The sequence below is a fragment of the Drosophila grimshawi genome, unplaced genomic scaffold (assembly GCF_018153295.1).
Source record: "Drosophila grimshawi isolate 15287-2541.00 unplaced genomic scaffold, ASM1815329v1 contig_311, whole genome shotgun sequence".
In the NCBI taxonomy this organism is placed as follows: Eukaryota; Metazoa; Arthropoda; class Insecta; order Diptera; family Drosophilidae; genus Drosophila; species Drosophila grimshawi.
Genome location: NW_025063098.1, coordinates 4,480,339 through 4,505,177, shown reverse-complemented (window position 1 = coordinate 4,505,177; position 24,839 = coordinate 4,480,339). Strand labels below are relative to the sequence as shown.

At 38.8% G+C, this 24,839-nt stretch overlaps 6 protein-coding genes across 8 annotated transcripts; 3 read left to right on the top strand and 3 right to left on the bottom strand.

Annotated features, from left to right (window-relative positions):
* Positions 1-76: 76 nt before the first annotated feature.
* Positions 77-4,744, bottom strand: LOC6563674 (ras-related protein Rab-11A). 3 transcript variants are annotated; one of them, XM_032736786.1, is made up of 5 exons: positions 4,703-4,744; positions 4,309-4,500; positions 1,826-1,947; positions 1,016-1,364; positions 77-945 (listed from the first exon to the last, which is right to left on the bottom strand). In XM_032736786.1, the coding sequence occupies exons 2-5, from the start codon at positions 4,346-4,348 to the stop codon at positions 812-814; spliced, it is 645 nt and encodes a 214-aa protein (XP_032592677.1). In that variant the 5' UTR covers positions 4,349-4,500; positions 4,703-4,744; the 3' UTR covers positions 77-811. The 3 variants fall into 3 exon arrangements, with proteins under 3 accessions (XP_032592677.1, XP_032592678.1, XP_001990407.1); XM_032736787.1 differs by having other exon boundaries at positions 4,686-4,718; XM_001990371.2 differs by having other exon boundaries at positions 4,309-4,725.
* Positions 4,745-4,898: 154 nt separating this feature from the next.
* Positions 4,899-7,612, bottom strand: LOC6563675 (major facilitator superfamily domain-containing protein 10). The gene is made up of 5 exons (XM_001990372.2): positions 7,035-7,612; positions 6,605-6,952; positions 6,478-6,551; positions 5,232-5,713; positions 4,899-5,166 (listed from the first exon to the last, which is right to left on the bottom strand). The coding sequence occupies exons 1-5, from the start codon at positions 7,446-7,448 to the stop codon at positions 5,075-5,077; spliced, it is 1,410 nt and encodes a 469-aa protein (XP_001990408.1). The 5' UTR covers positions 7,449-7,612; the 3' UTR covers positions 4,899-5,074.
* Positions 7,613-7,973: 361 nt separating this feature from the next.
* On the top strand, positions 7,974-10,562 carry LOC6563676 (exocyst complex component 6). The gene is made up of 3 exons (XM_001990373.3): positions 7,974-8,141; positions 8,222-9,315; positions 9,399-10,562. The coding sequence occupies exons 1-3, from the start codon at positions 8,066-8,068 to the stop codon at positions 10,503-10,505; spliced, it is 2,277 nt and encodes a 758-aa protein (XP_001990409.1). The 5' UTR covers positions 7,974-8,065; the 3' UTR covers positions 10,506-10,562.
* Positions 10,550-13,869, bottom strand: LOC6563859 (TBC1 domain family member 22B). The gene is made up of 6 exons (XM_001990374.2): positions 13,410-13,869; positions 13,130-13,334; positions 12,542-12,710; positions 11,943-12,474; positions 11,545-11,768; positions 10,550-11,475 (listed from the first exon to the last, which is right to left on the bottom strand). The coding sequence occupies exons 1-6, from the start codon at positions 13,786-13,788 to the stop codon at positions 11,341-11,343; spliced, it is 1,644 nt and encodes a 547-aa protein (XP_001990410.1). The 5' UTR covers positions 13,789-13,869; the 3' UTR covers positions 10,550-11,340.
* Positions 13,870-14,156: 287 nt separating this feature from the next.
* Positions 14,157-17,939, top strand: LOC6563860. Its single transcript, XM_001990375.2, has 6 exons — positions 14,157-14,388; positions 14,471-14,654; positions 14,892-16,284; positions 16,434-16,638; positions 16,703-16,875; positions 16,934-17,939. The coding sequence occupies exons 1-6, from the start codon at positions 14,265-14,267 to the stop codon at positions 17,834-17,836; spliced, it is 2,982 nt and encodes a 993-aa protein (XP_001990411.1). The 5' UTR covers positions 14,157-14,264; the 3' UTR covers positions 17,837-17,939.
* A 365-nt stretch (positions 17,940-18,304) lies between these two features.
* Positions 18,305-22,463, top strand: LOC6563861 (actin cytoskeleton-regulatory complex protein pan1). The gene is made up of 2 exons (XM_032737231.2): positions 18,305-19,205; positions 19,644-22,463. The coding sequence occupies exon 2, from the start codon at positions 20,377-20,379 to the stop codon at positions 21,361-21,363; it is 987 nt and encodes a 328-aa protein (XP_032593122.1). The 5' UTR covers positions 18,305-19,205; positions 19,644-20,376; the 3' UTR covers positions 21,364-22,463.
* The last annotated feature ends 2,376 nt before the right edge of the window (positions 22,464-24,839 follow it).

The window sequence follows — 24,839 nt, the reverse complement described above, 5'->3', positions numbered from 1 at the left end:
CGTGTGTGGTTCAGTAGACGTAAAAGTTTCTGCACATGCTTTTTTGTTATATATTATTTGTTAAAACTAATTGCAATTTATAGATTTAAGTTCACTTTTATTTCTCATACGTAAAAAACAGGTATTACATTAACCGAAAATAAAAGGAATTTTGCAACGACAAAAGCAGCTCCGACGCTGACAAATCGGGAATAGGTAAAGAGGTAAATTTCAATTAAATAGACATTAATGATATAGGGCCAGAGTTAAATATGTCTAATTTGCTGGAAAACAATGCGGCGCCTAATAGAACGTACGTAGCAATTGTTTGTGGTTGTTTGTATGTTTTTCTTTGAAAATTACAACTATATATTTAATATGTTGCGAAAATTAATATTAATATTTTTTAATATTAGCATTTATGTATATTTATATAAATTATAGTTACATCTACAGCTTAAACTGAATTTGGAGTGTTTTAGTGGTGTTCTCGTATTTTTTAATATTTTTATTTCAGACATCAAGGAGCCATATAATATTTATATTTATATATATAAAACTTCAGTTTAAACTGCAGTTAACTACAGCCGGATGTTGATGTTGTTTTTTGATGTTGCGGTTATTGTTGGTAGTTGATTTTTTATGCATACATGACAAACTGCTTGTTGTGGCTGTGGCTTAAAAAATAACATCTAATGCCGTTGTTGTTATAGTTGTAATTATTGATGTTGGTGTTGTTGTTGTTGCTGTTGCATTTACTCTTGCTATTACTGTTCTGGCTGTTGTTGCGGGGGGCTGCTGCTGCTGCGGCGGCGGCGATTCCTTGGGGCGGTCACTGACAACACTGCTTGCGTACATCAGCTGTAACAGTCGGCTTTACATCGATGGGTTCCACATTCGAGGGACGAATCACATCGCCTTCCGGTGGATCTCTGATCTGTTTCTGCGACACAATACGATAGATCTCTGCAAGCAAATTGCGATTAATATCAGTGGATTGCCTCAACTCATAATTGTGCATTTCTCAACTCCTCACCTGTGAGTATATTTTGGAATGCGGTTTCAACGTTCGTCGAGTCTAGGGCTGAGGTTTCTATGAAACTCAAACCGTTGCGCTCCGCAAACAGTTTCGCCTCATCCGTCGGCACCGAGCGCAAGTGTCGCAAATCGGACTTATTGCCCACCAGCATTATAACGATATTCTGATCAGCATGATCACGCAATTCCCGCAGCCATCGCTCCACATTCTCGTACGTCAAATGCTTTGCAATATCGTAGACGAGCAGTGCACCAACAGCACCGCGATAGTACGCTGAGGTAATGGCCCGATAACGCTCTTGTCCGGCCGTATCCCAAATTTGCGCCTTAATTGTTTTACCATCGACCTAGCGCGGGTGAGATTAGAGGATAGATTATGTAAGAATGCATTTAAAACTTGTTTTTTTTTTTGGAGAGTGTTTGGATAGTTTGCAGATTGTTTAATATAGTAAATTTTAACATTTATTTTCAAGATTTCAATTGATTCTAATGTGATTCAAATAATTTCTGTGTCTGTTTTTAATGATGATAATAATATCATAGTATTCGATTGAAGACTTTGAATTAAATTGAAATCCCATTCCTTTTTTATGTTATAATTATGTGTTGATAATAAATAACATACATATATTGAGATTTACTATTTTTATGTAATCATTTGAAATTTACAATACTTTTAATCTAAAGGTCTTCAAACCAATAATTGCTGACAGCACTTTCCTCGAATTTTTCGTTTGACATTGAACCCACCCACTTACGTACGGGTGGTGGGGTGGTTGAATGGTTTGGTGGCTTTTCAGCTACTTACCTCTATGCTGCGCGTTGCAAACTCAACGCCAATTGTCGACTTGGACTCCAAATTGAATTCATTGCGCGTGAAACGTGACAGCAAATTACTTTTGCCGACGCCAGAGTCACCGATAAGCACAACTGCAAAATGGGTTAGAAAGTAGAAAGAAAAAAGAAGAGAAACATTAGCAAATGTCGAAGCAATATTGTTCAGGTCCTGTCTAGTTGTTGCATAACTTAACACACTGCCTGGCTGGCTGGTGGTTTTGGTCATGTCCTCGTATACATTTATTGGCAAAATGACGGCGACGCGTGCCTGAAGGTCAGCAGGAGCAGTAAATTTAATGCTTTCGGGGTATTTGTGGGTGACGAGGGCATAATAAAAGCAATCATTTTATGGACTCACCCACCACAAAATTTAGTGAGCGTCTAAAGGTGTTTCATTGGATTAAATATGCACATATTTATTCGTAAAACCATACGAAAAATATTACTGCAACATTTAATTCGATAGTTTTCTTTTTTACAAATATATTTGCATACATTCATATCAGCAGAGTCGGTGGTAAAATGACTGTTATTGTCACGTCTTCTGGTTCTACTTTTGACACCTTCGTCGAGTTTTGTTTATCTGGTATGCGACAATATTTGCTTTGCTCTCTCGCTCTCCCATAAAAAAAAGAGCGCAGCCAGAGTTATCAGCATTGCCTTTGATAGCTGGCTTGACAGCTGCTTCTCGCAAGCAACGGTGATTCATTACGAAGCTTCTTCTTTCTCTCTCTTTACGAGTTCTTTAACGATCTGGAGCTGTTTAGGTTTTTTGTGGCAAACTACAGCTAAATTCAAGCGGAAGCGGTTTGTATTGCTCTCATCATTAAATGTCTATGTACGAACACAAAGATACAAATATATATATATATATATGTTGTAAAGAGAGGTTAATTGAACAACATGGATTTAGGTTGCTTGCTTTGTTCTGTGATTATGCGCTTATCGAAGTTTTTTTTATTTTCTAATGACTCAGACTTCAAAAATGTCAAAATATTATAATGCCCTTGGTCATTATTATTCAGTTGCTAACCCAAAAGAGACATGCATTTTATGCTAAGGCACTGCAAATATCGTTATTATTTCAATGCAATGTTTAATATCTAACACAGAATCTGAAACTTATCGAAGCGGAGCTTTAAAAAAAAACAAGGCTTGAATTGAATTTGTAAAGCGCAGTATAATATCTAGCTGGGGAGTGCTGCTCTCGCATGCAAACTAGAGAACAAAGAGAAAATTGAGAATTCGTGACCCCAAAATACCAAAACACACACAAAAAAAAAAAACATAAATACTTAAAGCTGACAAACAAACAAAGAAACTGACTTGAAAAATGGGGCTGTGGGGATGTGGGAGAAGTTTGTGCCGGTTTAAAAATTAATGGCCCGCATTGCGAACAATTATCTTTATAGGGTTGAAAAAGTATGCGTAACTGTATCTGCAATTGTAATTTAAATGTTTTGAACGAAGAAAATCGATCTTGGCACACAGTGCAAGCGGCTTACAAAATTCACTGGCTTCAACTGAAGTTTCTGTAACAACAACAACAACAACAGCTTTTGGTGTTCATTGAGAGAGTTAAAGCAGTGAGAGAGAGTGACAACAACAACTGAGCAACTCACTCGCACAGCAGATGTGAGCGAAATAAACATATGCAAAAGAAATTGCGAAAATTCAATACAAAAGGCATCAGCAGAAAAAAATTAATATACGCTGCTCTTTAATCGCTGCCAATAGCAACAATACACACACCTGTGTTTATGTGTGTGTATACACACACAAGTAAATATTTACTTCATGTGTTAATTTAAGTGAAAATCTAATCAAAGTAAATATAATTACTATTCGCCTTTTATCACGATTATTATTACGATTTATGCAACGTGTCACGCTGGCTGTGAAGAACGGAACGAACAGCAATGGAAACGCAATGACAAACTGACAGCAGCCAGCAGTTAACGGCAAAGTAGTTACGCGTCTAATGGAATAAGGGGACGACGGAGATGATGTCTGGTTAGACAGAGTACAACAAAGAGAGAGAGAGAGAGAGAGCGCGCAAGAAAAAAAGGGCAGACAAAAGCAACACAATTTTCAAGCTGTATCGACGAATGCAGCATAACAACGATAGGGGGCGTATTTTCTGATATTGCATTTAAGAATTTATCAAAACTACGATCGAGTACCACTAATTCAACATAATTCAATTCAATTAATTTTTTTTTGTATGATTGCCATGTGTACGTTTGTTATTCCAATTAGCTTCAATTAGTGCTGCTGAATAACTGCGTCATAGTTACAGCGGCAGTGAAATCGCAAGCCGAGCTTTGCTCCTGTGTTCAAATTCACCAAGTCAAAATTCTATTCAAATTAACAGAGCCAACGAACCATTGACCGGCTAGCTCATAATTAATTACAAAGGGCCAGGAAATTTTAAGAGTCATGTTCATAATTTACCTTTGAAGAGATAATCGTATTCGTCTTCCCTTGCACCCATTTTGTTGTGTTTTTACTAATGTTTTGTTACTCCTGCTCCAAGCGATTGGGGTGCGTAAGTGTGTGTATGGTAAAATCCAATAATCCTTGCGCGCCGCCGTTTCTTTGTGTTTTTCTTTTTTATTCGTGTATTTTGCTCTCACACTTTGTACACTTTTATTTGTGGTTGTAATCGGGACAATATAAAGAAAAGAAAAATTATATCAATTCGATTGCAAATAGGCGTCGATCAATCGTAATTCTTTATTGAACACAAGGCACTCTACGTGCGTTAACTAATGCAATGGATGTTTGGCCTTTTCTGTGGCTTTTTATGTATTTATTTATAATTTTCTTACTCGCGACACACACTCACTTAGACTTAGTCACTCCCAATATATTTAACGACGTGAAGTTGGCTGCGGCATGTATAGCAATGCAAGTGACAGCTGCAAGTACTCGATACTTATGCCACAACTGTGAACGCCATTTTGATGACGTCAGTGTAGACCGTTGTCGTTGGAGTTTCAAGTCAATTTATTATTTCCTCACTTGATTAAAATATGATGAAGTAGAAAACGACACAAAAATTGTGTTTATTTAAATATAAAATATTTATAAATATGATGTAGAAAATCAATAGATTAAGTATAAAGTGCAGTTAATACTAGCTGTTGCTGATTGTTCAGTGGAAAATAATAAAAACACTTTGTTCTTTTTGTACTTAAAGCACTGTTAGAAATACGTTTTAAATTCGCGCACGCTGCAAAGCAAATGCTGGATAGATAAGCAATAGTCCGCCCGTAATGTATGAGATTTTCGAACCCACACACCAAAATGCTGCAATGAATAAAAAAAAAATGTAAATAAATAAATTGTGAAATGGAGAACAGTAGAGAACATACCTATAGATCCCACCACGGGACCAAGAGCACGTGCGAGAGCACCCAACGATCGGAATATACCTAATACTGAACCCTTTTGATCATCGTTACCATACTTGGACACCAATGTGGTCAAACAGGTGACGGCAAATGCCGTGGAGATGGCAAACAGAATCATGCCTGCATAGAGCATTCGGCTATTCTCTGCGAGGCCAACTAATACAAATGCTGGCACAATTAAATATAGACTAAAGATGGCATAACTTTTGATCTTTGCTTCGGGCAGACGACGCACCACCGAACCCTGCAGCAAAGTCATCACAACTCCCGTGGTCAGAAACATTTTGGCCTGGTCCATTGAAGTGTACCCAAATTTATGATACATTAGGAATGTAACTGTGAATTCTAGGCCCGAATACAGGAATAGGTAGAGGAAATAAATGAGTCCAATTGTGCGCAGCGCTTGTATCTCCTTTCGTGGCACATTTTTAATGGCAGCAAATCTGTGAAGTAATTGAGAAATTTATAAAAATAAGTTTAAATACTTTAGGAAAGTGAGAAATGGCTGGGAACTACAACTTAGTTAATACTTAAGCTAAAATGACGACATTTATGATGTAGTCACAATTGGAACCTTTTAATAGTCAGGTTGTAAGATTAAATAATTGATTTTATTAAATTGCATATAGATATTAAAAATAATTCAAATCTGTGAATATAATTAAAGAAATTAACAAAAAAAAAAAGGTGGAAAAACAGCAAGTTCTCTCAATTGAGTGATTTCACAAATGATATTGAAGCATAGTAATCAAAATTTCTGCATATAATTAAAGAAAATAAATAATAAAAAAATGAAAAACAGCAAATTCTCTCGATTAAAAATTTAGTTACTTGTACATTTTGTAAGACAGCAATTTTGCATATATTACAAATAGATTTGCATTTAAATATATAAATTAAAAATGTATATTTTTGGTAGCTATTTGTAGAGTATATCTATAACAATGCGTTGGGAAATATATTATTGACAGCATAAGGCCGATGTGAAGATTGAGTATTACTTATTTAGTAACTGTTTAGGCAATTTCTATAACAATTTCCAATTAAGCATTGATAAGACAAATCAAAGCAAAGCACACTTAAAACGTGACAAGCTGACGCCAAGATAAAAACCTGTAGATGGGGCAATGAAAAGGCACAGAGGAGAACTTGAAAAGGTCGAACTAACTTGTTCGGCAGATACGCTAATTAAATGAAAACAACTCACCTAAATATGGCGGACACGTTGAGTAATTGTAAGCCATATGACAAGGCAGATGCGATTTCGCGAGCGCGTTTCTCCTGCAAATCAAATAAAAGTGAAATAAAATTGGGACTGCGAATTTTTTCCCTACCTTTGGTAACGTTTCACGCAAACAGCAGACAAGGAGAAGCACATCACCCAGCGCCAAGCCCAGAGCCAGCAGCGAGGGCAGCACAAACCAGGCGCCGCCACTGGCACTTTTATTCGAGAAGATGGCAAACATAGCACCAATCATGGGACCAATGATGAAACCCAGCGAGAAGGCGACGCCAACGAGAGCCATTCCACGACCGCGAGTCCGCACGCTGGACACATCCGTGATGACGCTCATGCAGAGCGAGATGTTGCCCTTGCTAATCCCTCCCACAATGCGTGCCAGCACAAATAGTGCAAAATTCGATGACAAAGCCCAGATGAGATAAGAGAGCGCAATGCCCGACTGCGAAAAGTAAACAAATTCAGGATGAGACAATCATAATAAGTAGCAGCAATTATATTAGTAGTAATTGTAACAAACTTACAGCACAGATCAGCAACACTGGCTTGCGTCCGTAGTAATCCGACAGGCTGCCTACAATTGGACTGGCAAGAAACTGCAGAAAACTGAACATGGAGCCAAGGAAGCCGCCAAAGAGCACCGACAGATAGCGATCCGGTGCGCCGAGTAGATTTTGAAACCATTTGACTCGCGTTGTGAGCGATGCATACAATCCGGAACTATCATTGATACGATAATATTCCAGCAGCGATGGCAACAGCGGCAAGATGATTGTAAATGCCAGCAAATCGAAGAGTAATGAGAGAAATATTATGTATATCATTGGATCACTTTTCTCTTTTTGGCCTGCATTATTGTTGTTATTGTTGGTTTTGTTGGGGTGTTCTTCCGTTTCCGGCGCTGCTATTTTGTTCTGGCGATTCCGTAAAGCTTCCATTTTGTTGTGGGCGTTGAATTGCGTGCGTGTACATAAAATTCGCTGTCTTTCTTACTGCTGGAGCTGCTTACACGGCGACGACAACATAACTGTATGTGCGCCCGAGAGCTTGGTCAAAACAAAAAGCAGTACGCCAAGTAACCGCTAAGAAGCAGCAGAAGTGAAAGTTGAATGTGGCGCTTTAAGCAACGATCAAGCTGCATGATTACATTTATGTCTTTCCAAAAACCATGCAATGAGAGCCACACACATTTCATTCAAGATGATTAAACTACATGTTTACATGAATATAAATATATTAACTTGAACTTTTTACCCATACTAATCACATAATTTACTATTTCTATATTGTTCTATTTGTATAACATATAATTTGCTTTTTAATTCTCTGAAAGAACTTTGTGCAACAGGTGTTGTATCGTGTGTGGACCACCATTTTTGTTAAACAGCTGAGCTGTATATGAGTAGTATCGGCAATATGTGCTGCAAAACAAAACAAAACAGACAGCTGACTGATGCACGTTTATCAACACCTAAGTAAGCTGCCGCAAATAAGAAAAACTTGATACATTTTTGAGAAAAGTGCAATATATAACGCCCAAGGCAAAGTATTAGTTATGTCTAAGGTAACGGTTCAAGACATAGAAGCCGTCGACGACTATTGGGGACCAACATTTCGCTCCATACTCGAAGGTGAGTATCGTTTATTTTATTTTTTCAAGTGATGAACTTTGTCATCGTTTCAACCGATTAACGCCCCAATCCCTGCGCAGGCAACAATAGCAAATCGATCAGTGAGCAACTGGATCAGCGTGTACGGAGCCACGACAAGGAGATCGAACGGATATGCAATTTGTATTATCAGGGCTTCATCGACTCCATACAGGAACTGCTGCAAGTGCGCACTCAGGCCAAGCAGCTGCACGACGAAGTTCACTCGCTGGACACCTCGCTGCGCACGATTAGCGCCTCGCTCATCCAGCAGGGGAATGAGCTGGTGCGCGCCCGTCAAATTGAATCGAATGTGGCCAGCGCGATTGAGGCGCTCAAATCGTGCCTGCCCGCCTTGGAGTGCTACATGAAGTTCACTCAGCAGGCGAAGAATAAACAATATTATCAGGCACTGCGCACACTCGAGACTCTGGAGACGGAGCATCTGTTGCGTCTGCAGCAGCACAACTATCGCTTTGCCACCCAAATGCAAACACAAATACCCATCATCAAGGAGAATATACGCCGATCGTCTGCAGCCGATTTTCGTGAATTTCTGGAGAATATTCGGAAATTTTCGCCACGCATTGGTGAGCTGGCGATCACGCACACCAAACAGCTGCAGAAGCGGGATATCAATGCCATAATCCAGGAGCACAAGCTGCTGGCCAATAACGGCAGCGACGATGATGGGGCAAATGTGAGCGCTCAAGATTTGATTGATTTCTCGCCCATTTATCGCTGCCTGCACATCTATATGGTGCTGGGACAGCGCGAGTACTTTGAAAAGGACTACCGGCAACAGCGTCGGGATCAGTCCAAGTTGGTGCTGCAACCACCACCCAATATGCACGACAATCTGGAGGCGTATAAAACATACATTTGCGCCATTGTCGGTTTCTTTGTGGTGGAGGATCATGTGAAGAACACCGCTGGGGATGTGGTCACGAGTAGCTATCTGGAAGAACTGTGGTCCACATCGCTCACCAAGTTCGTCAATGAGATCAGCATGAGCTCCTCTTCGTGTACAGATCCAAACATTCTGCTCCGCATCAAGAACCTTATTATGCTCTCCATAAATACCTTTAAGTGCTATGGGTACACGGTGCAAATCCTGTGGGAACTGCTCCACGATATGCGGGATCATTACAACGAGGTAAGGCAACAGTAGAACTACTTAAATATCTAATCAGAGCTGAGAATATTATTACCTAATATTACACGACTTTTTTTTTGCAGGTTCTGCTGCAACGTTGGGTTCACGTTTTTCGCGAGATTCTGGACAAAGAGCAATTTGTGCCGATGGTGGTTGAGAATGTGGAGGAGTATGAGTGCATCATTGAGCGATTTCCGTTCCACTCTGAACAACTGGAGAATGCGCCGTTCCCCAAGCAATTTCCCTTCTCACGCATGGTGCCAGAAGTCTATCATCAGGCCAAGGAGTTTATGTACGCCTGCATGAAGTTTGACGAGGAGTTGACCCTCTCCCCCAACGAGGTGGCCGCCATGGTGCGCAAAGCGGCCAATTTGCTACTGACACGCAGCTTTAGCGGCTGTCTTTCGGTCGTCTTTCGACAGCCGAGCATAACACTTGTCCAGCTCATTCAGATCATCATCGATACCCAGTATTTGGACAAGGCGGGACCGTTTCTCGATGAGTTTGTCTGCCACATGACCAACACGGAACGTAGTATTTCCCAGACACCTTCGGCCATGTTCCATGTGGCTCGACAAGATGCCGAGAAACAGGTGGCGGTTCGCATCTGCTATAAAATTGATGAATTTTTCGAGCTGAGCGCCTACGATTGGCTCTTGGTGGATCCGCCGGGCATTGCCTCTGCTTTCATTACGGACATGATTTCGTACTTGAAGAGCACCTTTGACAATTTCTCCTACAAGCTGCCCCACATTGCCCAAGCCGCTTGTCGTCGCACCTGCGAACACATTGCCGATAAGATCTATTCGATATTGTATGATGAGGAGGTTAAGCAGATCTCAACTGGCGCCCTCACCCAAATCAATTTGGATTTGATGCAGTGCGAGTTCTTTGCCGCTTCGGAGCCGGTGCCCGGTTTGCATGAGGGAGAGCTGAGCAAATACTTTCAGCGGAACCGTCAACTGCTCGATCTGCTCATTTTGGAGGAGTGGAGCACGTATTTCCATGACTATGGCAAACAGGAGAATCGCTATCATCTCGTCCAACCGCAGTCAATAATTGCTATACTGGAGAAGATACGTGAGGCGGATAAGAAACCCATTTTCTCGCTGGTGCGCAAAAATGATAAGAAAAAACTGCTAGAAACGGTTCTCAAGCAGCTCAAACATATTGCCGATCGTCAGAGTTAGACATCTAGCCTATATCCTATATAATAGCATATTATAGAATAAACTCTTGGCATAATAGGGAGTTATTTATTTGTAGGCTAACTTAAGAATGTCATAAAGAAAAATATTACTAAATAAAATAACACCCAAAAAGAGAATATTTACAAAAATATCCAAAAAACGGAAAAACAATTCAAAGACGAAATCTTTTTAAATAATTAATTGAATTATATTGTATACATGCATCATGCGATTTAAACTAATTGGCTAATGATGTAATTACGATTTGTAAACATTTATTTTGGGAGTTATTCCTATTTGCTATATCAAGATTATACATATACACCATATTGCAATCTTAATCAATACGAAGAGCTGCCTGTTTTTTATTTGTGTTTGTATTTATTGCTATTATATCAAATTTAAGAACATTCCTTATTATTTATTTGGGCTAAAGCATAATTTCATTATTTCATTCCATGGATATTTGCCTTGTTGATTATTGGAAGTTTTTGTAGCTTTTATATGTGAATTACCCCATAAATGTTTTTAAATTGCATTTTTGTTATTTGGAATTTCATATATATATGTACAGAAAAAGCGAAATATTATTCAGCTTCAAAATTAAATGGGGTGGAAAAAGTAAAAAACACAAACGAAACACACAAACATATTAATAAAATAGAACCAAAGAGCTAATAACAAATTGTATATATAATAATTGTATATGTAGAGTTTGTGTGTGTGGATGTGTATATATATGTATTGTTTTGGGTATATGCCCACAGACAGACATAGTAGTAGTAGTAGTAGTAGTAAATTAATTTCTATATATGCATCATTCCGGATTGCTTTGTCAACTTTTCGTCTCCAGATGCTTGAGTGCGTCCGCATAGGTGAACTTCAAGCGAAATGCTTCGGCGAGCAGCACATTAATTTGGCGATCGGACCAATTATGCGTTGGCAGATTTTGTAGCAGCAACATTAAACCCTAAAACAAAGCAAATCAATTAATACAAATATTAACATAGAGGTCGTTTTTGTTGTTGTTGTATTTTACCTGAAAGTCATTCTGTTGCATTAGCTGCTCCTTCCAGTGCAGCAAAAATGCCGCACACACATACAAATGAAATAGAGCAAATCCATCGGACTCGGCCAGATATGTGTCCCACAAACGGATTGTGCAATGCAGGGGCAGTTCGCGTGTCAGCAAATTGTTCATCCAACGAAATGAGAATTGTAAATAGTCAACGCCATGTGTCTGCAGATGACGATGCAGGTTGACTGCACACACACAAAAATACCTAATTAGTTTTCTATATGCATACAAATAAGTAGTTATCATATGTTTACAAAACAATTACTCAATTATTCGTTTATACACATATAATAAAGCCAGAAATAGTCACGGGTATTATCATAAGATAGAATAAGATAGGTAATTGGATATGCTCTCACCATCAATACGTTGTATAAGATCCTTGAGCTGATTCACCTTCTCCTGTATGCCCAGCTGGGCGAATATGTAGTTATCCTGGATGCAGTCGAGAAACTTGGATAGGCACCAAAATGAATCGGCTTCGATAATGTTGCGTGTCTCCTCTGGCAGCTGTGACATATTATATTTTTCAAGATCAGTGTTGGGTGTGAGTGCCTCTTGCAGGAAGACAATGAAAAAGGGCGTCACCAGATCGTTGATGCCCTGCACATAGCCGGAGGCCGGATGTCGTATCGCCCAAATGAAGAGTATACGCTCAAACATCTCCTGTACGAGCTGCTGCTGAAAGAGTGGGATTTGTGGATTCATGCGCGGCACATCGATATGTATCTGATGATAGGTGTCCTGCTGCGTCTCATCCTGACTGTCCACCCGAAAGTAATTATGTCGCAGATCCTGATATCCCTGCCGCTTACTCTCCAGCACCGCATTTCGTCGCTCGCCCGACGGCGGCAGATACTTCGATAGCAAACGCCAGCTGACAGCGCGCATCTGCAAATTGAAAGCAAAGGGAATCAATTTGTAACTGATATTGATGATGGATGTTTCGAGTGCTTACTTTGCGCGGCACACCTGACCAGCTGAGCTTCTTGAGCGCCGCCAAATCAAGTTGCGGTGAGTCGAGCAACAATTGAAATTTCTCTATTTTCGTCTCATATTCCCCATCCTGCGAGTTGGAGCTAATCTTCTGCAGCTGCGGTCGGCCCGGATAGTTGCGAAAGCGAGATCTGTGCAAATAATTCATCAAAAATTAAGAAATATTCTTAAAATATGGTCGAATAAATTAATTTAAATATCTTTAGCTATCTATAAAAATGAAATAAATCTATTAATATTAATATCTATAGCTATAAATATGTATACATTTTTGGGATGTTGAGGTAATGAGCTGATTTTGATGAGTGTGGGATATAACTTGAAATAAAACTAGAAATTTCAGAGCCTAAACTCCAGGTTTGAGATGGGTTCAGTTTGATGTACTCCCGCACAAAATTAAATTCTACCCATTTACCGCCTATTTTAAAAGCTTGTATGGGTATATATAAAAAATATTAAAAAAATAATTGTTGACATTGCAACAAATAAAATGATTGCTATTTAAACAACTGATAAAGGCAGATGGCTGTTGACAGTTGTTGGGTCGCACCTGTTTTCGTTGTTGTCGTGCGATGATCTGCGCTGCTCCTTGATGTCTTCGACAAAGTTAGCGCCACTTGCAGACAGTTCCGCATTGCCAATATGAACATCGCTGGGCTCGCAGTGTGTGACGTGGTTTTGATTGCTACGCGAATGCGTTTCAATGACATTGAGCGCCGCCGTTTGTGACATCTGCCGCGAGATGCGTGCAGCATCTGCAAATTTAGAGAAAATATGTTTGTTAATCAAATTATCAACGGTGATTTGCGTATTTCTTGTGTTTTGTTTACCCCCCACAGCGGCGGCAGCAGCAGCCTCTGTGCTGCTTATGATGCAGAACTCATCGTCGCCGGTATCCCAGGCATCGCTCACCGACTGCTGATAGTCACGAAAGGTGGACACCATGCCGCTGCCGTTGCCACGATCGCGCTGTCCCACTGCCCCTCCAGTTCCTCCCGATTTGTCGTGAATATCTCGCTTTGGACTGGGCCGTCCGGGCACTGCACGGCCGCTGTTCTTCCAAAACGACGTTGGATTTGCTAGGATGCTCGCTGATGGTGATTTTGCTCTGGTTGCAGCGATGTGTGTTGCCGCTATTAGTTCGCTTGGGTTGGCTGTTGTCGATGCGGTTTTTGATTTTTCTCCAGTTTGCCCTACATTATTGTCCATAATAAATGTCTAAGTACGATGTGAGTGTCAGCGTCATTGCATATGCAACTGAGTGACCAGCTGTTGGCAAAAATTAAAATACACTGTTTACAGCATCGTATTACTGCACTCGACCACTTTCCAACACTGCACATTGAAGGAACGAGTGATGATCAAGCTGTGATTCAACAATCACGGTGACTATCTTAGACACATTACACATAATACACATTTTTTTAATCGGTACGTAATATTATAAAAATCTATTAAGTTTGTCTATTTAGAATATCAAATGTAACGATTTTGACCTATTGTGATTATCGCAACAAATAGCAGGTGCACACTTATTTTTGCCCATTTTTGTCATTCGGTCACACTTCATTTAAAACGAGTATTATTTTGTGTGATAAGGAGAAATATTTCATTATTCTTTGTACAAATTGCGTATCAAACTATGCACCAAGCGCTCCGATACAACAATTAGTGTCAGCTGAACGATGCAAAAGCAAGAAGAGGTCACAATTCGCCTCAAGAAGATCTTCGACATATTCCTGAATGGCAACTTTACCACAACCGACAATGTTTACTTTGAAAAGCTCATATCGCATTTGCAGTCTAAGGGTAAGTGTCTATGTGTCCTTGTCTGTATGTGTGTGTGAATGCAACAGGCGGCAATTCTAATACCAACATCATCTTTCCACAGAGAATGCGTTATTGCTGCAAATGCCGTTTGTCATCGATTGGGTGGACAAATGCCTGACACTGATCAGCGCCGACTTTCACAGAGTACATCCAAAGGTGATATCGTTCATGCTGAATCTGATCAGCTTTATGACGTCAAATGAGTGGATGGTGTTACGGCTCCGCGAGCTGGACATTATGCATAGGTATGGCGTAGAGATGTCGACATGAGCACGAAAATTACAAATTGCGAAAAACGCGTGTTAAAGTATTAGCTTGTACCAATTTTAATTTATTAATAACTCATCGTAATCTGCATCTTAACTTTTGCAATATTTTTTAAATATCATAATCCTTTGACTGCTACTTTAACATGTTGAAGTTGCCACAAAAATAATTATAAGTTTATTTAATTAGATAATTTAACTGAATTTCGATTGCAGAGTTGTGTTCTTTATGCAGGCGCAGGAACGCAATTTTAGTCCATCGATAAAGCTGAGTGGGATACGGGTGATGAAAGCGGTCACCAAGTACAGCATGGGACTGGCCTTTCTGCGGATGCAGCGCACCTGGACACTGCTCATCCACTACAGCAACAACGAGCACACATTGTATGTGGTGCGCGAGGCGCGTCAGTTGCTCTACGAGATGCTGTACAAATTCTGTGACAAAATGCAGGATGAGGCTGTCACATTGGAAATTCTCGCTGAGATTATGAAGCCGATACATGATAATGTTTATAAACCGGATTATATCAATAATGAGAATGCCAGTGGCGGCGGAGGAGGAGAAGGAAATGAGGAGGAGCGCATCCATGTCAGCGTAGATGATCATGAGCTGTTGCACAAGATTTCCGCAACGATTGATCTACTCTGTTATATACTGCAGCAGACGCTGGTCAGCGAGGAGCGTACAAAAATTGTGTCACTGTTGCGCGAACATCATGATCTGGAGTTCAACATTTGGAAACTGGTGGAGATGACGCATAATACGTACTTCACCGAAAAGATGCTGAACACATTGTGCAGCTATCATTTTGCCGTGGTGGTGCATGAGAAAATCCTGAATCCCAATTGTGCTGAGCCGCCGGAAAATTTCACAGAATTTGGCTTATCCTTTTTCAATCTGATGAAATTCTGCATACAGCGCTACGATGCCATCAATTTCGTCAAAATGGCCGAACTGCATCACATACTGTGGAAGAAGCTGGGCACACGGGCGCCCAAAGAGATCATCATTCTGGACGAGCGAGTCGCCTTTGAGAATCAATTGATTTGCTTTCATATGGCACCGCTGCTCTTCTCCATGAAGTTTGCCATGAAAATGGCCGATGATTCCGAGAGTGAACTCTTCGATACGTACGTAAAGAAACTGCTCGAAATGTCCTGCGAGCAGACGCTTCGCTTGTGCTATAGCCTCCGCGATTCGTTCATTACTCCAGAGGGGTATACAAATTACAATTTGTTTACGCCGGAGCTGGCCAGAAAGTGTGTGCACAGCATACTCTCGCTGGAGCACATACTGGATCGGGAGCAGGCGGTTACTGTCTGTCAGGCGCTGCTCTACGCTTTGCGTGAGGTTGTCGCATTGAATAACATTAATATGCCCACGGATCCGGAGGATTGCCATGGCCCAACTACCTCAAATAATTATGTGGACATCTATCCACGCGGCTCGGAGGCCATCATCAAAGATCCAAAAGTTATGCATTCCGTGATGGTTGGCCTGCGTACGCTGATCGAACGTTTCAAGATCACGTGGAAGGAGTCCGTGGAGACCATTGGCCTGGTCAACTGCCTGGCCTTTGTCCTGGAGAACTGCAATATGGATGTGCCGGTAAAAAGTTTTCCTAATAATATTTTCTACTTAATGGAAACTGATCAACTAAAAAAACAAATTTATTTTGAATCTTTTGGAAATATTTGTTTGTTGAATTTCAATTTGTTCGGATAAAGTATATATTTTAATATATTCTATATTTATAGTGCACCGTTCAGGCCCTGAAACTGGTTCAGCTGTCTGTGGAGCACTTTCTGTCGCCGAACATGGCGCTGCTGGTGGACAATCTGCAGGGCTCCGCTTTGGTTTGTCTGGGCCCTATCATTGTGAAGCGGATGCACGATATAGCTTGGGAGGTGCGCGACTCTGCACTAGAACTGACAACATCCATTGCCTGTATCTCACGCATAAGTAGGTGTCCGTCTCAAATCAGCAGTAAATCGTTGAAATATTTAAACTATTTGTGTCATAACAGAGTTTCCCGCATTCCAACAATTTCTGATCGATGTGAAAATACCACCGATTATCTATGAGATGGCCAAGCATGATAGTGAGCCATATGTGCGAGCCTCCGCCTACAAATGCCTGTCCAAAATGGTGCCGATCAATGCGCTGTGGGAGAATGGACTCAGTCAATTGGATTTGGTGGTAAATCTCTGATAAACATACTTAACTACAACTATGTTAATTTATGTTCGCATCTCAGGATCATTTATTGTACGTACTTTATCGTGAGAACGAGGATATTGTGCGCTCCGAGGCCATATTGACATTATCGCTGATCTATGATCATCGCAAAATACCGACTAAGTACAAGAATACGCTTTTCTCAACGCTCAACTATTGCGTCGTCGGCGACCATCATTGGGAGGTGAAGGTGAATGCTCTGTGCTTTTGGCGCATGGAGTTCAGTCGTCAGTTGAACAATCAGGGCATGCTCGATGGCGTCTTTCCCAGCGTCACCTTCTCTAAGGAGCACAAAAAGATTGTCACACTAACGGAACGTGAGATCAAATTGCGCGTTGCCAAAGTGCTAACCGAAGTCCAAAAATATGGCTATTATGGTATTATACTGCATTGTCTGCGCGAAGAATATGCCATCGAGGTCCTCAAAATAATCATCAACGGCATCAAGGTAATGAACGAGAAACTGAATGAATACGACTTTCAGATCATCTTAAGTGATATCGAATCGCTGACAACGTCCGTGAATAGCATCGACAACAGCCTGCCATTTACGCCAGATCAACCCATGTCTGTGGAGCCGGACGAGGATGAGGCTTCTTCCATTATAAATGCCGAGCAGGCAGATGATGTTATCGAATCTATTTTAAATGCTCAGGATGTGCAGCTCTTGGAGAAGACATTTCAATCGCAAATGCAAATTAATTGTGCAGAAACACAGAAGCGTCATATTGATGAGTTCTACTACAAACAGTTTGCGGTCTCCGTCCGCGAATGGCGGGACGAAATTGCCAAATTTGATTTGGATAAATTACTCAAACAGCAGGAGGAGTGGTTCGATAGCAATGATAATTTGGTCTGTCTCTTGGATGACATACTGAACGTGATAAGGCGTAATGATGATATGACATCCGATTGTTATTAGTTAACTCTAGAGAGCTTTGTGATTTCAAACTCTTTTCAATACGTTTTTAAGTTACGCATGTTCTGAAATAATAATAAAATAAAATAATTTGATTTATTAGAAATGAGCGCATTTGGCAATGCAAGACTTATCGATAATTTTTCGCAAAAACTTATCAGACAGTTGAGTAAGGTCACTACACTGTCGTCATAACAGTGAGATAACAGTTCATTTGAGTAGAACCAGAGGTCTGTTGTTCACATGTGCGTACAACTCAAACAAATAAAACTTAAGTGTTCTTGTAGTTTTCTATTATATATATATACATTGTCTTCACATGTGCATAAAATTGCATTCAATAAGAATAAAACTGTTCTTGTGTTCGCATGCTTATTGTATATATCGTGTCATGTGCGATAGCTAAGTTCAACTTGAGTCCATCCCTAATTTTTGTATTTTCATCATGTTATAGTTGGGTCACACTGATTGAGGGTACGTTAGTCATGGTGGAGAATTTGAGGAGAGCGTACCTATGCGCAAGAATAAGCTAAGAAGAAAAGTTAAATATTGATTAAAATTTCTGCAAAAAAATATATATATGTAATTATATATTGTAAATGTCTTTAATTTAAGTGATATAAATCAAATATTTGTGTAAAGTTTAATATTTTAATACGCGTCAAAGTACAACGAGTGGAAGCTAATCGCACACAAAGAAAAACAAGCAAAAGCACCAACTACAATTAAAAAAGAAAAAAAAAAATAGTAAACGCAAAAGCAAAACTTTTCTTGTGTGTGGCACATCGAGCAATTTGCGTCGTCGTGTGTACTTTGCGAGAAAAAACATAAAACATAATAAATATTGCAAAGAAAACAACGTTAAACAAAACCGAATCAGTTAATAGTGTGATTTTTTTGAGCCTTTGTAAGTGAGAGAGGAGAAAGCTTTAAGCGGAATCCCTTTAAGCAAACATCCCGTCGCCATTTTGAAAGTGATTTTACATACATACAAACAAATATATACGTACACACACATATATATAACCATAACCATCAGAGAAAATCAACAATAAACCACAAAAAAAAAAAAACAATCGCAATTTCCCAATAGAGAATAACTATCGCAAAATTCAAATTGAACTGGCAACAGTGAAAACAAGGCAACTCTTAATATATAAATGCAAATAATTTGTAATAATCAGTATAACAAAGTGGCAAAGAAAAACCCCCCGCGCTGTAAAGCAATCAATAACTGCGACACATATACAGTCGTCTTCTTCACTCCCATACCGCGCAACCCATAAAAAAACCAGCGAGTGTGCGAGCGAGCAAGATTATAGCAGCAGCAACCACACACACAACATTGGTGTGAAAAGGTTTACAACTCAAAGTAAGTCGCAATTGTATTAGTAGATTGTATGAGTATGTTGATTCATGAATTTGAGGTATACACGTTTTAACATCGTTGCAGCCGAATCACAAAAACGTTTAATTTATTTTTTAAGCAATGTACGTGTATTTATTGCTAAATAAATGGTACAAAAATATATATACAAAAAAAATTATTAAAAGCTGTTGCAAATTTACAAAGTCTGGCAACCATGAGCGTAAATAGAACACACAAACACATGCTATTTACATACATGCACACACATAGATATGTAAAATGCGGGTCGTCAAGCTCTTGTGCTATATGTGTGTATGTACATGCATATGTGTGCACTCGTTTCGTTTGTGTTGTCTCCACCTCAATTCCTTATGCTCAACATTTTTTTTCGTTTTGTTTTTCTTTCTATTTTCTTCACGTACACCAATGAAATGAACACAGGACCCGGGACCCGGCTTGGATGACAGCAACGACGATTAGGCAAGAGAAAAAAAAGCGTAAGAGCAAGAGAAAGAAGAGAGAGAGTTTGGAAAATTTAGAGCTAATAAGGAAGAAGGAGGATAGCCTAACAAAAAGATAAATCAACAGACTGATAAACAATACATAAAGTTAAAAGTTAAACTATATAAAGTATATAACTAAAGCTGTAAATACAAAATCAATCGATACGCAAACCAAACTGAACGCATCAGCTACAACAACAACAGTTCAGCAACGTACGACGTCAGCTTCTTCCCGTTTGTGCCGCTGAGAGTGGGAAAGAGAAGGGAAGCGCAGTAGCAAAATCGTCAAATTTTGAACCAAAGAAGAGACGAGACGAACACAAGGGAGGGAGGAAAAGAGAGCGATCGACGTAGCATCAGATTCGCGTTTGTTTGTTATCGATACTAAATAAAAAATATAAATTGATTTTAAGTGCGTGTGATATTTAACGTTAAGCATTAATTTAGCGAATATAACCAAAAACAAAACAAAAAAAGGCAAAAAAGCAGAAATTTTATCAAGCAGAGTAAGAAGAGCCAGAATTGGATAGAAGAGAGGAGGAGAAGAAGAAGCACGCGCATTGGGTAAAAAGCTCAGTTAAAAGAAGAAGCAGCAGCAACAACAACAATCAGTGTTGTAAAAGCTTTTAATTTTGATAGAGAAAGCAAGAGGAAAGCAACAAGAAATTACTATGACATACTCGCACAATAGTGTTAGAAACAACATTAAAATGACAACAGCAGCAACAACAACAAAGTCCATTCGCTTGAAAAAGGGCGCCAATACACCATCACCCCCACCCCCAGCAGCAGCAGCAGCAACAACAATAGAATCAACAACACCAGCAACGGTAACTGCACATTCCAACAGTATTGCCAGCAGTACAAACTACAACAACAACAATAATCAGCAACAGCAGCAGCAACACTTCCATCAGCAGCACGCTTTAAGCACATCGCCACCCACCACCCCCAATAACAATCGTATACAGCAGCAACGTCTGCAGAGTCAATCAGCTGGCGCCAATCAACGCAACACTCGCCAGCGCCAATCGCCACAGCAGATGAACGGAGGATCAGCATCAGGAGGAGGCGGTGGCTTCTTTTTTGCCAACAATAGCAGCAGCAGCAGGCGCAATGGCGGCGGTCGTTCGCCACACTCGATTCAAGCAACAACATCGCCTGCAACAATTTTGGGTGGCGGCTTTTTCTCACCTGTTGCAGCTTCGGCGCGCAAGCAGCGACGCAGTCCAACAGCATTGGTTGCAACAACAGCAGCAGCAGCATCATTTGGTGGCAAGATATCGCCACAGCATCCACAACCACTCATACCCACCGCACTGACGCATTTTGCGGGCAGCAAGTGCTTCGATGCACCTGCACCGACGGCACTGCCAAAGCCGCCGCAGCATTGGACAACATTGACACGGCCCGAGGAGAAATTGGTGATGGTGGCCAGCAGCGGTGCTGGTGGCACAACATTGCAGAGTCTACTGCGCGCCGGTGGCAACGACAACAATAAGAACAACAGATGCAGTGCGTCCAAATTTCAGCTGGGTGGTGGCAACGGTGTCAGCGGTGGCGGTGGTTATGGCTATGGCGTCAGGTCATCCAAGCGCAATCTGCTCGATGACTTTGATACGCACAATCTTAAATTGTTGCTCAATGTGCAGTCGTAACTCTCTTCTAGCAACGGCAACAACAACAACAATTAGAAAAACAACCTAAGCGAACTGTTAACAAAACTACTGAACATGAAGGACCCAAATGAACCCGTCAATGACTTGCGAAATGAGAAAGAAAACAAAACAAAACAAAAAACTAAAAAAAAAAATATATATACACAAAAAATCAAAAATATAAAAATTGTAAAACACTACACAAGAAAAAAAAAAATACCAAAAAAAAAAACTACAAATCATTTAAAACTGAAAATTTGAACTTTTTTAAACAAAACAAAAAAAAAAAAACAATAAATAAAAAAAGAGGAAGAAGAGTAATGTTTGTGATCTCAAATGTATCATAAAACAGCAACAAAAATTGAGAAGCTAAATAAGAGGAAGAAAAACACAAAAAACAAAACGAAAAAAATGCAAAATTTAAAAGGAAGGCGAACAAATGGAAACTGTACTCACATAACAACAAATAACAACGACAAAAAAGATACACATCCAAAAAGATGCAAAATTCCCCGACAAAAATACACCCAACAACAAGAAGACAAACAACAACAACTGCAGCTGTTAACTTCAAAATGCTACCTTTTGAAAAGCCAATCGTCAAAGATGAATACAAATTTAACAAAAGCAAAAGAAAATCTTAAGTTTGGCCACAAAAAGAGAGCGAGTAAGAGAGAGATAATGTTTGAGAGAACAGTTAGATGGATGGATGGATAGACGGATGGACAGAGACGGGCTCTATATGTATGTATAACGGATACAAAATTCACACAACTGAACATTGTTTTATAAACGTGATACGCAAATAGACTTGAAAAAAATGTAATTAATAAGTAAAATTATAAATTATATAAATATGTATGATTGTATTTATGAGTAATTAAAACAAAATCCAGACGCTAGAAGCGCAATACATAAGTACAGCTTATGTTTACTTATATATTCCCCAAGCGGACAACATGTGCAACGTACCTTAAAAGAATGAAAGAGCAACAAGAAGAAGCAGAGGAAAAGAGTAAGAACGAAAACCGATAAGCAGTTGATCAGAATGTGAGAGAGCACAGAGACGGAGAAGAAGAGTATGGAAAATCGAAAATGAATATATAAAAAAAAAACCAATAACTCAACATTTACGATGATGATGATAACAAAAGCGATTTATAATAATAATACAAATAATAACGATAATAATACCACCCACCAAATCACAAAAGACTAATTCAACAAAAAAAGAAAAGAAAAAGAAGTAAAGAAAAGAGCGAGAAACGCTCAACGACAAACTCAACGCTGCAGCAGCAGCGCAAAATGCATTCAACTTGCCTATAAAAAGATTAAAATAATAAATTGAACCTTAACTACAACTAAACAAAAACAAACACTAAACGGCCTCTCTACCTTAAGATATCATATAAAATAATACATACACAAAACACTCATAACACACACACACTTAAGCGCCAGCCTCACGTATTTTGTACGCGAAATTTGATATATAGCATTATGTAACTTCCATTTATTTTAGTTTTTAAAAGTAATATTGAAAATGAGAAGAAAAAAGGCAACCATTGTAAAATGAGTTGAAATACACTTACCAAATGGCTTTAAATTCGATTTTAAACATTCTTGAATTGTACATAAACTATATAAATGTAAAGAATAATAAAAACAAACAAAATATTTCAAAAATGTTAAATACAATTTCGTTTTGTAGGTCCTCTGGCGCAAGGGCGCAAACATTTTATTGAAATTCAAATAATTTGTAATTTGCGCCCCAAACTAAGACCGCAAATAAAAAACAATTTCTAAACAAAAAAGAATCGAAAAATCGAAATCTTAAAACAATTGTGAAACTTTGTTGCAATCATCCCCCGATGAAAATACGCTTTATGTAAGAGATGCTGATAATATGCTAAGAGTTAGAGAGGAGGGTGACAAAAAACTACTACTTTTTATGTAAAAATAAAAACAACTATTCGTTGATGCTCATATATTGAAAATAACATATAAAACACACAAAGAAAAGAAAAAACAAAACAAACAAAAAAAAAACACTTGAACCCAGTACCTTATTTTCATTATTAGCATTTAATATTAATTGTTAATAATTAATATGTATGTAAATTATTTAAGCAATGTCCCCAACCCCCCTAAACCTGTATCCCCCTTGTATCCAAAGTTATTGTATTTTGCGTATGAAATGTAAAACAACAACACAAGAGAAGAAAAAGCAGCGTGAGTTTTGTTGTTAAAAAAATCTCTTTTCTTTTCCGATTTTTTTTTTTTTTTTGCCATTTGAATTGGCCTCTTGAGTGATAAGCCAAAAGAAAGAATATACGAAAGAGATGAAAGAAAAATCAAAACAAAGCACAATTTTGAGTTAATTAAATTTGTTTCTAAAATCATTACATACCATACGATGAAAAAGTTTATTGTTTAACTTCCTGCTACAGCTAAATTATACAAAAAAGAAAAGAAAAACATTACGAAATGAAAGAGATGAGATGACGATGATCATAATGATGATGATGATGATGATGTTAGTTTTTAATGTTGAAAAGAAAAGCCAAAAAAGTCATGCACTACTGTTTAGATTTACTTGAGAGCAAGTTGTCATATATTGGTAGCTTTAAAGCTTGTTTCCTTCAAGTTAATATACATAATACACAAACCCAAAAAGAAAAACACATACATACAAACATGTACCATACATACACACATACATATGTACACTATATACTACTACTAAGAGTATTTTATGAAGCAAAACGTTTGAGCAGTGCTCGACAGTTGCCAACAAACTAAAAGTAAATCCCTACACAACACACACACACAAAGAAACAAACATATATACGTACGTACATACATAGAGAAGAGAAGAGAATGTAGGATGAGGAAGGTAGAAAGAAGAGAGATGAAGAGAGAAAGAATAACTCAAAGAACTTGTCGCGCAGAATTTTGCATTTTTTTAAGTGTGTAAGCTATAGAAAAATAAACAAAAATACATTTGTTACTGGACGTCAATTTAAGCAAAACGTACATTTGATATATCTGAAAAAGAAAAAGAAAAAAGAAAAAACAAAGAAACCAAAAGCAAAAACTTTATAATGAAAGAAAATCAACCATATACAAATAAAAATACAACAATTAATAACATAATAGAGAAACTAGACCCGAACCAAAATGACGCTAAATGGTGTTTTTCCTTCTATATACATTTTTCTTCTTTTTTTTACTTACCTTCGAGTCGTTGGCCATGTTTGCGACTTTGATAACTTTTTAAAATAAAAATACACCAATCAGTACAAATTAATTTCCATTTTAAAGTTCGGGGCCATCAAGAGCTGGACCCCAAAGCAAAATCGCACGTAGCAAAGACTCGAAGTTAAATAAAAAAAAATGAATAAAAAAACAATTTAGATTAAATTAAAGAAAAGAGCGTTTAAAGAATTCATTTGATTTTTTTCTTTTTTAAACCA

What these genes read in the sequence shown, in the direction of transcription:
- LOC6563860 (XM_001990375.2), top strand. Translation starts at nt 14,265, where the DNA reads ATGCAAAAGCAAGAAGAGGTCACAATTCGCCTCAAGAAGATCTTCGAC. An exon ending in GAGCTGGACATTATGCATAG is followed by an intron (nt 14,655 to 14,891) that starts GTATGGCGTAGA and finishes TTTCGATTGCAG; the next exon opens with AGTTGTGTTCTTTATGCAGG. An exon ending in TGCCTGTATCTCACGCATAA is followed by an intron (nt 16,639 to 16,702) that starts GTAGGTGTCCGT and finishes GTGTCATAACAG; the next exon opens with AGTTTCCCGCATTCCAACAA.
- LOC6563861 (XM_032737231.2), top strand. Translation starts at nt 20,377, where the DNA reads ATGACATACTCGCACAATAGTGTTAGAAACAACATTAAAATGACAACA.
- LOC6563675 (XM_001990372.2), bottom strand. Translation starts at nt 7,448, where the DNA reads ATGGAAGCTTTACGGAATCGCCAGAACAAAATAGCAGCGCCGGAAACG. An exon ending in AACGTGTCCGCCATATTTAG is followed by an intron (nt 5,714 to 6,477) that starts GTGAGTTGTTTT and finishes ATTACTTCACAG; the next exon opens with ATTTGCTGCCATTAAAAATG. An exon ending in TCCCGTGGTGGGATCTATAG is followed by an intron (nt 5,167 to 5,231) that starts GTATGTTCTCTA and finishes TATTCATTGCAG; the next exon opens with CATTTTGGTGTGTGGGTTCG.
- LOC6563674 (XM_032736786.1), bottom strand. Translation starts at nt 4,348, where the DNA reads ATGGGTGCAAGGGAAGACGAATACGATTATCTCTTCAAAG. An exon ending in ATACGATTATCTCTTCAAAG is followed by an intron (nt 1,948 to 4,308) that starts GTAAATTATGAA and finishes CCCATTTTGCAG; the next exon opens with TTGTGCTTATCGGTGACTCT. An exon ending in ATTCCAAAATATACTCACAG is followed by an intron (nt 946 to 1,015) that starts GTGAGGAGTTGA and finishes ATTTGCTTGCAG; the next exon opens with AGATCTATCGTATTGTGTCG.
- LOC6563676 (XM_001990373.3), top strand. Translation starts at nt 8,066, where the DNA reads ATGTCTAAGGTAACGGTTCAAGACATAGAAGCCGTCGACGACTATTGG. An exon ending in ATTTCGCTCCATACTCGAAG is followed by an intron (nt 8,142 to 8,221) that starts GTGAGTATCGTT and finishes ATCCCTGCGCAG; the next exon opens with GCAACAATAGCAAATCGATC. An exon ending in TGCGGGATCATTACAACGAG is followed by an intron (nt 9,316 to 9,398) that starts GTAAGGCAACAG and finishes TTTTTTTTGCAG; the next exon opens with GTTCTGCTGCAACGTTGGGT.
- LOC6563859 (XM_001990374.2), bottom strand. Translation starts at nt 13,788, where the DNA reads ATGGACAATAATGTAGGGCAAACTGGAGAAAAATCAAAAACCGCATCG. An exon ending in GGTCAGGTGTGCCGCGCAAA is followed by an intron (nt 12,475 to 12,541) that starts GTAAGCACTCGA and finishes TTCAATTTGCAG; the next exon opens with ATGCGCGCTGTCAGCTGGCG. An exon ending in TGCAACAGAATGACTTTCAG is followed by an intron (nt 11,476 to 11,544) that starts GTAAAATACAAC and finishes GCTTTGTTTTAG; the next exon opens with GGTTTAATGTTGCTGCTACA.